The 12,801-nt window shown below is 38.8% G+C and overlaps 1 protein-coding gene across 1 annotated transcript in view; it reads left to right on the top strand.

Annotated features, from left to right (window-relative positions):
- LOC122236289 (ankyrin repeat domain-containing protein 26-like) overlaps positions 1-12,801 on the top strand; it is a 71,267-nt gene that overhangs the window by 51,827 nt on the left and 6,639 nt on the right. Inside the window, exons 11-13 of the mRNA XM_042977160.1 lie at positions 9,574-9,864; positions 10,400-10,617; positions 11,862-12,090. Of these exons, the coding sequence (XP_042833094.1) occupies positions 9,574-9,864; positions 10,400-10,617; positions 11,862-12,090 (738 nt within the window). The remainder of the gene's footprint in view (positions 1-9,573; positions 9,865-10,399; positions 10,618-11,861; positions 12,091-12,801) is intronic.

Here is a 12,801-nt window from a genome sequence, read left to right as displayed (position 1 = left end):
TTAGAAAGACATCAAAGAGAGAAAAACAATAAAGGATTTGAGAAAATCTCCAGAAACAACCACAAAACAAGTAGTAAAATGACAATAAATAGATACCTGTCAATAATTATTTTATATATAAATGCAATAAACACTCCAACCAAAAGACCTAGGGTGACAGGATGGATTAAAAAACACGACCCATCTGTATGCTGCCTATAAAAACCTCATTTTAGACATAAAGACACCTGCAGATTAAAAGTGAGGGGATGCTTGCACTGTTGGTGGTAATGCAAACTGGTGCAGCCGCTCTGGAAAACAGTGCGGAGGTTCCTCAAAAACAATTGAAAATAGAACTACCCTATGACCCCTCAAGAGCACTACTGGGAATTTATGCAAAGGATACAGGAGTGGTGATTCATAGGGGCACATGTACTCCAATGTCTAAAGCAGTGCTTTCAACAACAGCCAGATTGTGGAAAGAGCCTAAATGCCCATCAACTGGTGAGTGGGTAAAGAGATGTGGTTTATATATACACTGGAATACTACCTGGCAAGGAGAAAGGGTGAAATCGTGCTATCTGTTGCAATGTGGATGGAACTGGAAGGTATTATGCTACATGAAATAAGTCACAGAATGACAGATATCATAAGTTTCCGCTCATATGTGGAACTTGAGAAACTTAACAGAAGACCGTGGGGGAAGGGAAGGGGAAAAGTAGTTACAAACAGAGAAGGAGAGGGGCAAACCATAGGAGACTCTTGAATGCAGAGAACAAATAGAGGGTTGATGGGGGGAGCGGTGGGTGAGAAAGGAAAGTGGGTGGTGGGCATTGAGGAGGGCACTTGTTGGGATGAGCCCTGGGTGTTGTCTATAAGTGATGAACCACAGGAATCTACCCCCAAAACCAAGAGCACACTGTACACCCTGTATGTTAGCCAAGTTGACAATAAATTCTATTCAAAACAAATGGAAACGAGGGGATGGAGAAAAATTTATCACGTTAAAAGAAAAAGTAGCGATACTTTTGTTAGACAAAAGAGTCCTTAAAACAAACATTGTGGGGCACCTGGGTGCCTCAGTCATTTGAGCGACCGACTAGGTCTTGGCTCAGATCATGATCTTATGGCTGGTGGCTTTGAGCCCCATGTTGGGCTCCAGGCTGACAGCATGGAGGCTGCTTGAAATTTTCTCCCCCCCTTTCTATGTCCCTCCCCAACTCTGTCTCTCTCAAAATAAATAAACTTAACCAAAAACAAAGACTGTAGCAAGAGCCAAAGAATGCTACTATATCATAATAATTCCAATAGGAAGATCTAACAATTGTAAATATTTATGCACCCACCATGAGAGCACTCAAGTACATAAAACAATAACCAACATAAAAGAACTAATTGATAATAATACAGTACTAGGGTAATTTAACACCCCATTTACATCAATAGATCTTAGTTAAAAAAATCACCAAAAAATACATCTTAACAGAAAATCACCAAAGAAAGAGTGGCTTTGAGCCATACAGAGAAAGACAGATACCATATGTGTTCACTCTTTTGTGGATCCTGAGAAGCTTAACAGGAACCCATGGGGGAGGGGAAGGAAAAAAAAAGAGGTTAGAGTGGGAGAGAGCCAAAGCATAAGACACTCTTAAAAACTGAGAACAAACTGAGGGCTGATGGGGGGTGGGAGGGAGCAGAGGGTGGGTGATGGGTATTGAGGAGGGCACCTGTTGGGATGGGCACTGGGTGTTGTATGGAAGCAAATGTGACAATAAATTTCATATATTAAAAAAAAAAAAAAAAGAAAGAAAGAAAGAATGGCTTTGAATGGCAGACAGGACCAGATTGGATTTAAGAGATTTTTTCAGAACGTTCCATCCTAAAACAGAATACACGTTGTTTTCAAGTGTACATGGAATATTCTCAAGAATGGATCACAAACAAAAAACAGGCCTTAATTATTAAAAAACAATACATGCAGGTTAAATAACGTGCTACTACACTGGAATGGGTTAAGCAGGAAATACAAGAAGAAATTTTAAAAAATACATGTATACAAATGGAAATGAGAAAACAATGGTCTGAAACCTTTGAGATGCTGCAAAAGTAGTCCTAAGAGGGAAGTACAAAGCAATATAAGCCTACTTCAAGAAGCAAGAAAAATTTCAAACAACATAACCTTACACCTAAAGGAGCTAGAAAAAGAACGACAAATGAAGCCTGAAGCCAGCAGAAGAAAGCAAGTAATAATGATCAGAGCAGGGGGCCCTTGGGTGGCTTCACTGGTTAAGTGTCTGACTCTCGATTTTGGCTCAGGTCATGATCCCACAGTAGTGAGATCGAGCCCCGTGTTAGGCTCTCTGCTGGCAGCATGGAACCTGTCTGGGATTCTCTCTCTCTCTCTCTCTCTCTCTGCCCATCCCCCACTCATGTGTGGTCTCTCTCAAAATAAAATTAAAAAAGAGATTAAAGCAGAAATGAATGATAGACAAACAAAAAACAGATAAAACTAGAACAGATCAATGAAACCTAGAGCTGGTTCTTTGTGAAAATTAATAAAACTGATAAGGCGTTAGCCAGAGTAATCAACAAGAAAATAGAAAAGACCGAAATAAATAAAACCACAAATGTGAGAGTAGAAATAAGAACCAACACCACAGAGATACAAACATTTATGAGAGAATATTGTGAAAAACTGTATGCCAACAAATTGGACAACTTAGAAGAAATGAATAAATTCCTAGAAACATATAACTTACCAAACTAAAACAAGAAGAAATAGAAATTTGAAAAAAAACATCAATAACCAGCAAGGAAACTGAATCAGGAATCAAAAAACTCTCAACAAACACAAGTCTAGGACCAGATGACTTCAGATGTAAATTTTAACATGTAAAGAAGAGCTAATACCAAAAAAGAAAGAAAGAAAGAAAGAAAGAAAGAAAGAAAGAAAGAAAGAAAGAAAGAAAGAAAGAAAGAAAGAAAAAAGAAAAAGTTTAACCTGTCCTTTTCAAATTGTTCCAGAAAAACATAAAAGGAAGGGAAATTTCCAAATTCATTCTATGCCAGCTTTACCCTGATACCAAAACCAGATAAAGACACCGCAAAGAGAATTACAGGCCAGCATCTCTGATGAACATGCAAAAATCTTCAAGAAAATAAGCAAACTGAATCCAACAATACATTAAAAAATCATTCACCAGGGGCAGGGGCAGCTGGGTGGCTTAGTCAGGTAAGCATCCAACTTCAGCTCAGGTTACGATCTCATGGTCCGTCGGTTTGAGCCCAGTTTCAGGCTCTGTTGACAGCTTGGACCCTGGAGCCTATTTCAGATTCTGTGTTTCCATCTCTCTCTGTCCCTCCCCTGCTTGTGCTTTTTCTCAAAAATAAATAAACATTAAAAAAAATCATTCAGTGTAACCAAATGGGATTTATCCCTGGTTTGCAGGGGTGGTTCAATATTTGCAAATCAATGAATGTGATACCTCATATTAATTTTCAAAAAAAGCATAAAATCATATCATTGCAATAGATGCAGAAAAATAATTTGACAAACTATAACAAACTATAACATCCATTCATGATGGATGTTTTCTTTTTCATTTTATTTATTTATTTTTATTTTATTTTTTTTCAATATATGAAATTTATTGTCAAAATGGTTTCCATACAACACCCAGTGCTCATGCCAAAAGGTGCCCTCCCCAATACCCATCACCCACCCTCCCCTCCCTCCCACCCCCCCTCAACCCTCAGTTTGTTCTCAGTTTTGAAGAGTCTCTCATGCTTTGGCTCTCTCCCGCTCTAACCTCTTTTTTTTTTCCCTTCCCCTCCCCCATGGGTTTCTGTCAAGTTTCTCAGGATCCACATAAGAGTGAAAACATATGGGATCTGTCTTTCTCTGTATGGCTTATTTCACTTAACATCACACTCTCCAGTTCCATCCACATTGCCACGAAGGGCCATATTTCGTTCTTTCTCATTGCCCTGTAGTACTCCATTGTGTATATAAACCACAATTTCTTTATCCATTCATCAGTTGATGGACATTTAGGCTCTTTCCATAATTTGGCTATTGTTGAGAGTGCTGCTATAAACATCGGGGTACAAGTGCCCCTATGCATCAGTACTCCTGTATCCCTTGGGGAAATTCCTAGCAGTGCTATTGCTGGGTCATAGGGTAGGTCTATTTTTAATTTTCTGAGGAACCTCCACAGTGTTTTCCAGAGTGGCTGCACCAATTTGCCTTCCCACCAACAGTGCAAGAGGGTTCCCGTTTCTCCACATCCTCGCCAGCATCTATAGTCTCCTGATTTGTTCATTTTGGCCACTCTGACTGGTGTGAGGTGATATCTGAGTGTGGTTTTGATTTGTATTTCCCTGATAAGGAGTGACGTTGAGCATCTTTTCATGTGCCTGTTGGCCATCCGGATGTCTTCTTTAGAGAAGTGTCTATTCATGTTTTCTGCCCATTTCTTCACTGGGTTATTTGTTTTTCGGGTGTGGAGTTTGGTGACCTCTTTATAGATTTTGGATACTAGCCCTTTGTCCGATATTTCATTTGCAAACATCTTTTCCCATTCCGTTGGTTGCCTTTTAGTTTTGTTGGTTGTTTCGTTTGCTGTACAGAAGCTTTTTATCTTCATAAGGTCCCAGTAATTCATTTTTGCTTTTAATTCCCTTGCCTTTGGGGATGTGTCGAGTAAGAGATTGCTACGGCTGAGTTCAGAGAGGTCTTTTCCTGCTTTCTCCTCTAGGGTTTGGATGCTTTCCTGTCTCACATTCAGGTCCTTTATCCATTTTGAGTTTATTTTTGTGAATGGTGTGAGAAAGTGGTCTAGTTTCAACCTTCTGCATGTTGCTGTCCAGTTCTCCCAGCACCATTTGTTAAAGAGACTGTCTTTTTTCCATTGGATATTCTTTCCTGCTTTGTCAAAGATTAGTTGGCCATACGTTTGTGGGTCTAGTTCTGGGGTTTCTATTCTATTCCATTGGTCTATGTGTCTGTTTTTGTGCCAATACCATGCTGTCTTGATGATGACAGCTTTGTAGTAGAGGCTAAAGTCTGGGATTGTGATGCCTCCTGCTTTGGTCCTCTTCTTCAAAATTACTTTGGCTATTCGGGGCCTTTTGTGGTTCCATATGAATTTTAGGATTGCTTGTTCTAGTTTCGAGAAGAAGGCTGGTGCAATTTTGATTGGGATTGCATTGAATGTGTAGATAGCTTTGGGTAGTATTGACATTTTGACAATATTTATTCTTCCAATCCATGAGCAGGAATGTCTTTCCATTTCTTTATATCTTCTTCAATTACCTTCATAAGGTTTCTATAGTTTTCAGCATACAGATCTTTTACATCTTTGGTTAGATTTATTCCTAGATATTTTATGCTTCTTGGTGCAATTGTGAATGGGATCAGTTTCTTTATTTGTCTTTCTGTTGCTTCATTGTTAGTGTATAAGAATGCAACTGATTTATGTACATTGATTTTGTATCCTGCAACTCTGCTAAATTCATGTATCAGTTCTAGCAGACTTTTGGTGGAGTCCATCGGATTTTCCATGTATAATATCATGTCATCTGCAAAAAGTGAAAGCTTGACTTCATCTTTGCCAATTTTGATGCCTTCGATTTCCTTTTGTTGTCTGATTGCTGATGCTAGAACTTCCAACACTATGTTAAACAACAGCGGTGAGAGTGGGCATCCCTGTCGTGTTCCTGATCTCAGGGAAAAAGCTCTCAGTTTTTCCCCATTCAGGATGATGTTAGCTGTGGGCTTTTCATAAACGGCTTTTATGATCTTTAAGTATGTTCCCACTATCCCGACTTTCTCAAGGGTTTTTATTAAGAAAGGGTGCTGAATTTTGTCAAAGGCCTTTTCTGCATCGATTGACAGGACCATATGGTCATGATGGATGTTTTGAATAGCAGCACACCTCAACAAAGTAGGCTTAGAGGAACCATACCTCGACATAATAAAGGCCATATATGGAAAATGAACAGCTAATATGATCCTAACTGGGGAAAAACTGAGAGAAAAACTTCTTAGATCTTGCTTCTAGTTATCTGCTTCTTCTCATTAGCACGGTTGGTTGTTAATAAATTAATCTTAACATTTATTGCATCCTACTTTAATGGAGACCAACTTCTCCTATACAAGTTTATGTGTCTTATCTCTTTTTTTTCATCCACTGTTCCATTTATCATTTTTGTTTCTTCTTAACAAACTCCCCAAAGGTTAGATTTCTTTTGTTCACAAATCTGTTAGGAAAAGTGTGCCAGGACAGCTAGTGTCTGCCCCGCTCAGCTTCAGGTGGGGCAACTGAAAGATTTGGGGCTGGATCCATTTGAAGACTTGTTCACTAACGTCTGGTTGTTGATGCTGGCTGTTGCCTGGGACTGCAGTTCAGGAGGCAGCAGAAACACTTAAACTGACACACCTAGACCCTCTTTGTGGCCTAGACTTCCTCACTAGATGGGGAGCTAGATTCCAAGTAAGCAGCCTGAGATACAGAGCAAGGCAGAAGCTGTATCGCCTTTTGTCACCTAGGCTTGGAATACACACAGCATCATAGTCACATATTCTGTTCATTAGGAGCAAGTCACTAAGGTTGTACCATGGTCTTTTTTTTTATGGAATTAATATTTGAAACCTATGGACACCTTTAAAAAGCAGTATAATTTACCCACTGGCCACAAATGTTTGTATTCCTCCCACCTGAAAAATACATTCACTCCCCTCCCCCTCCAATACCTCCTGCAAGTTTCAGTTATCATGGCATCAGGTTCAAGGCTTGAGTCCAAGATCTTACCATCTTAATCAGGTGCAGTGGGGATAAGCTGCCTGGGTTATGGTATCTAAAGTATAGCCCCTTGAGTGCAAGTGTTCTCAATATGAGGACTTGAGAACAAAAGAGACAGTTATTTGCCACTCACAAATGCAACATTCTGGTCAACTGCTGAAGACTCTCCCATTCAGAAAAAGAAGATGGGAAGCACCCTAGTCCATAAGAGTTTTGAAATATAGCCTGATGCATGCTGTCAGTTCTTAAGCTAGGACTTAGTCCTAACCACGGGAATACTTTCTCCATGTCTCTTCCCTTTCTTTACTCTTTGAGCTCTTGGTTCCTTCCTTTTCATAAGGAATGACCTGTATTTGCAGCTGTTTTTTCATCCTGCTTCCTCCCTGTGGGACTTCTAAGACCCAAAGGCCTCTTTTCATTTTGCACGATTTGGTCTCTTTTAGTCCAAGCTAGCAAATAGTATGTTTGCTACTATAAATCTCTTACCTTTTTTTAGTTTTCTGTAATTATTACTGGATTTCATGCCGTGTTTTAGCAAAGCGACCCTCCCAAGTCCTTTTGAGATCAGCTTTTCGCTTCAGGTTTCCTGTGAAGCTCTTATATGACGATGCCTTTAAAATTCGTCTACTCTTGGGGCTCCTGGCTGGCTCAGTTGGTAGAGCATGTGACACTTGATCTCTGGGTGCTGAGTTTAAGCCCCATGTCGGGTGTGGAACCTACTTTAAAAAAAAAAAATCTTATACTCTTAAGATCCCTAAAGATTTGGAGGCATACCTTAAATCTTTCTGTTTTCCTGGTAGCACCCTGGATTTTCTCGTAACCCAAAAGCCATTTCTTCATGTCAGCATTATTTGATAGTTCCACACGTAGAGAGGCTGTAAATGAGAAACAGATACTTGAACCCACTAAGTCCTGGTTCCTTTCAGTTGCATAGTCTTTCTTTAGTTTCTCTTTCCTATCTGTTTACTCTCAGGTATTTTGTAGCATGACTTCCCTTTCCTCCAGTGTCATTTTCTTCACTTGCTTAGAAACCCTTGCTGTCAGCCTCTTCACAGGCCATCAGGCTTCCACTAAGTGTCTCGTGGAGGCCCTTTTTGGGTCTCATTCTTATGCTTTTCTACATCTTTCCAGGTTCCACCTACCTCCTGGTTCAAAGGAAGTTTAGTTTTAGGTTTTTTGAATAGCAGCACACCATTTTTAGTATCAGTATCTGTGGTAGTAATTTACTGCTGCATAATAAGCCACCTCAAAGCCTAGTAGTTCAAAACAGCATTTATCTTGTTCACCAATCTTTAGTTTAGGCAAAGCATAGTAGGGCAACTCATTTCTTCTTCGTTTGGCATCAGCTGGCATAACTGGAAGCTGGAGACTAGAATCATCTAAAGGCTTGTTCATGCACGTGTTTGGCTGTTGAAGCTGGCCTTTGGCTAGGACGTTGGCTAGTCTCAGCTGGAGTATCTACATGAAGACTCACTAGGTAGCCTGGGATTCCTCAAAACGTGGTGGCTGGGTTCTAAGGGTGAGCTTCCCTAGAGAAAGAAAGTGAGATGGAAGCTGTATCACATTTTCCAAGCTGGCCTTAAAAATCACAGCAGTGGGGCGCCTGGGTGGCTCAGTCGGTTAAGCGGCCGACTTCGGCTCAGGTCACGATCTCGCGGTCCATGAGTTCGAGCCCCGCGTCGGGCTCTGGGCTGATGGCTCAGAGCCTGGAGCCTGCTTCCGATTCTGTGTCTCCCTCTCTCTCTGCCCCTCCCCCGTTCATGCTCTGTCTCTCTCTGTCTCAAAAATAAATAAAACGTTAAAAATCACAGCAGTTCTGCATATTCTGCTCACTAGAAACCAGTTACTGAAGCCAGCATATATTTAAGGGGCAGGATTTTCACAGAAGTATCAACAAATTTATAAAACGACCACATCCACTCACCTTGTCTTACCAATCATATATAATGGATGGAAGACCTTCCCAACTCAGCATCACTGAAACTCCAGCCAGTTTTGTTGTTGTTGTGGTTGTTGTTGTTGTTGTTGTTGTTGTTTAGTATGATCTCTTATTTCCTAGAAAGTAACAAAGGATTACAAGATAACAGTATTGAATTAATTTTGTTTTTGTCTCAAAAAAATATGTGGATTATCCAATTAAAGTTTTATACTGGGAGATGTGATTTCTTAACCTGGAGAATTATTTCTCCCGGGAACGCAGTTCAAATTAGCATGAAAACATTTGCAGCTCCGAAAAAGGCCGTGGCATTAGAAACATTACTTGTAGATTCATGAATTAGAGTCTTATTTTCAGAGTCTTATCTTGGGACGTATTTTTGAACTCGGGCATACATAAGTCAATATGATATTGCTAAAACTTCTTTAAAAATTATGGAGTGTTAAGATCGGGGAAGGGCTAAGAGACTTTCTCCTAAGAGGGGACTTATTTTATGAAAGAAAGATATGAAAGAATGATAGAAAAATAAAAGTATAGAATCAAGTGCAAATGTTGTGTAGTAAAGACAATGATAGCAAAGATCTATTTCAGTAACACCTGATGGCTTTAACTTTGCTCTTGATTTTCTGAGTTGTTTAAGGGTCCACATTCTAAGACAGGGAACATTTTATTGCAAATGAGTTTATCTAACATTTTGAGTGCCTGGTTGGTTCAGTCACCCTTGATGTTGAGATTGTGAGTTCAAGCCTCACACTGGGCTTAGAGGTTACTTAAAATCTGAAAAAAAATTTGATAGTAGTTTTGGGTTAGACTCTTTTCACTCCACTTCCAAACTATAGTGTTTTATTCATGCAGGCTGATGTCCTTACAACACAACTGGAAACTACATCTTCAAAATGTCTACACCTGGATGCAAAAAATCAAATTCTTCAACAAGAGTTATTATCAATGAAAGCTTTCGAAGAAGAACGTGAAAAACTAGAGAGCGATAACAAGAAGTTACAACAAGAAGTAGTAAAATTGAAACAATTTATGGAAATGAATATGGTAGAGCGCAGTCAAGTGGAACAGTATAAACGGGAGATTGAAGAAAGAGCACGACTGGACATAGTAGAAAAATTACACGAAGTCACCCTGTTTTTACAGGTTAATTGATTCATCTGTAATGTGCTTTCATTCATTTCACTGCAAATTCCATTTTGGATAGATGTGTTGTATGGGTTTCCTCTACTTGCTTTATGGTAATTTGTAGACTTCTGGAGGCATTTGTTCGTCCCTTGAACGAGTTCAGTTTTCATCATTGTTCCTACTAAATCGAGAGGATAAGAAAAAATGATGATTTAAACAACTAGTCTCACTATTAAGAGGAAAAGAAAAATTATGATTTAAAAATTGCACTGTACTTGGATTATTCTTAAGGTTATTGTCGACTTTAAAAATTTTGTCATTGATTCTATTATTTGAATTATCAGATTGCGTGAATACTAATACAAGAATGATTGAACTTTAATTTTATAAATCATATTTAATTCAGTTGACATTGATGATAAATATTTTACACTTGAGCTTTTTTTTCATTTAAAATTGCTCTCTGAATCATTGACTCAGAACTAAAGGAAACAGGTATAATTAATTATTCAGATTATAGCTATTTTAAAACTGTCCCGTTAATTTGCTTTAGGCACAAGCAGCAGCTCAAGAAAACTTGGACCAGTTAAGAGAAAATGCTCATGCTTCAACGAGAAGTCAAATGGAACTTAGAATTAAAGATCTGGAATCTCAGGTCTCTACAATGAAGACGTCTCAAGAAGAATCTACTAAAACAGAGTTGGAAACCTACAGGCAACTCTACCTAGAAGAATTAAAAGTTAGAAAGTCCTTGAGAAATAAGCTGAACAGGTAAGCCAAAACAGAATCATAGACAAGAAATTTAGCTTATTAATTTGCCTCTAAAGCATAATTTCTGTGGAGCCAAGATCATGAGATGAGTAGGAAGTGAAAGCCAACTAGATCGTGTAATTTTGGAAAATGATGTTTCTAAGTGAACTTACCTTTGAAATGTTAGTCCAGGACAGTTTGCATCCCTCCTCTTCTTTTTGGTTCTTTTTGGTTTTACAGGACCTCTTCCCCCACCCACCGCCCCCCCCGCACCCCCCGCCCTGTATATTTTCCATTGATCGGATCTGCTAGTCTTTAAGTGCATTGTTTGAAGCTTTCTCATTTAGAAGTATATTATTATAAAATTGCTTGCCAGAAGTACCCTAAATAGAAATGTCGATGAGTTCATTTTTGGAAGATGACATCTTTAACCTAAAAGCTCAAGTACTACTACTACTACTCATCCTGGCAGCTTGGTACATTTATTCTCTTGATTGTGAACTTTGGTATTATTACTAGAGTGGGCCTTGAGACAAAGTATCCTTTATGTTTTTTCTACTTTACATAATGGCATATATGTGAAATACAGAAAGACTCACACAGGGCTGAAGGGGAGTATAATTCCCAAAGTGGCTAAAACGAGCACCATGGTGGGAGGGAGACAGAAAGGGCAGATTCTGCCTCCAGTGCCTTGGTAACTGTTATAAGCTAATTGCCTCTGTAGCTGTTTTAGTTCTTTCTGATCACACCTCTGCCATCTACTATCTCCCCTAGAGCTTGTTGGTCTCACTGATTCCTCGGTGTCAAATGCTCAGTTTCTTTGAGATAGTAAGTGAAATGTACAAGAGTGGTGAAAGCAAATGCTTGAAAATGACTTTGAGGGATGGTTTATTTTTATATCTGTAAACAGGTTTACGAAATATAAGTATGTATATATAATGGCATCCTGAAGGATCCTGCCGGTACAGCCATTCCAGAAGACAGCAAGTATTATTCATTAAGCCGTGTACATCACTGATAGCCACTTCTCTCCCTTCCCTCACTTGAATTGTTCGTTAGGGGTCCCGCTGGAAACATAAGTATTTCTTTAGAACAATTTTAAAAGTATAATTTTAGATAGTAGGTGTGCTCTGTCACATGTTCAGTGTTAAAACACTGTTCAATGGCAAATGCTATTTACTATTATGGAAACTTAAAAAGATGTGAGTCATTTAGGAATGATTTAGGGAAAAAGAAAATGTATTTGTGTTTTTTAATCTTCACAGGACTAATGAGAGGCTGTCAGAGAACAATACAAAACTTCTTGCGGAGAGACAGCAGCATCAAACTTTACTCAGGACTCTTACTATGAGCCCAGGCCTGGAAACACCTTATTGTGGACATTTTGAAAATAATTCAGTGCTCAATGGAAACCTTACTCCAAGAGGAAACTTGGTGATTCCTACCTTAAAACCACGGCCGTCATATGACTACTGGGAGACTTCCTTGTGGAAGGTTAGTTATATTATCTGTTTTACTTTGGGTTTCAGATATCTGATATAATTGTTGCTTTTAATTTGGTGAAATTCTGAGTTGTTTAAGTAACTAATACATACGAAGTAAAAGTCATAATTATATGTGCTAAGAAAGAATTGAGGTAAATTATATATATATATATATATGTGAATATATATATATATATATATATATATATATATATATATATATTTTAGTCCCTTGTTGTCTCATTTCCAAGAGATACTTATTTTTATTTTATTTTAGCGAGAGAATGAGTGAGTGCATGCAGGGGAGGGGCAAAAGGAGAGGGAGAAAGAGAATCCCAAGCAGGTTTCATGCTCAGCACAGAGCCCAATGTGGGGCTCAGTCTCAAAACCATGAGATCATGACCTGAATCAAAATCAAGATTTGGACACTGAAAACAACTGAGCCACCCAGGTGTACCACAAGAGACACCTAGTATTAACTGTATTCAATAAATATAACTAAACTGACCCATGTTAAATTTCTTGAAAAGCTTTCATTTAAATTTGATTTTAGAAAGTAAATGTTATTGCCTGCTGACCACAGGTACACTTAGATGCTTGGACTTATTTTCAGTTGGCAGTGGTTCATAAACATTTGAAGGTTTTGCTATCATCCAGTTTTTGCACCCCTGTATGTCAGTGAATGATCGTCCTCCAAACACTTAACGACATATGAATGTTT

The sequence above is a fragment of the Panthera tigris genome (genome assembly GCF_018350195.1).
Source record: "Panthera tigris isolate Pti1 chromosome F2 unlocalized genomic scaffold, P.tigris_Pti1_mat1.1 chrF2_random_Un_scaffold_112, whole genome shotgun sequence".
Classification (NCBI taxonomy): Eukaryota; Metazoa; Chordata; class Mammalia; order Carnivora; family Felidae; genus Panthera; species Panthera tigris.
The sequence above is the reverse complement of the archived record's forward strand: the minus strand, read 5'-3'. Positions and strand labels throughout refer to the sequence as shown.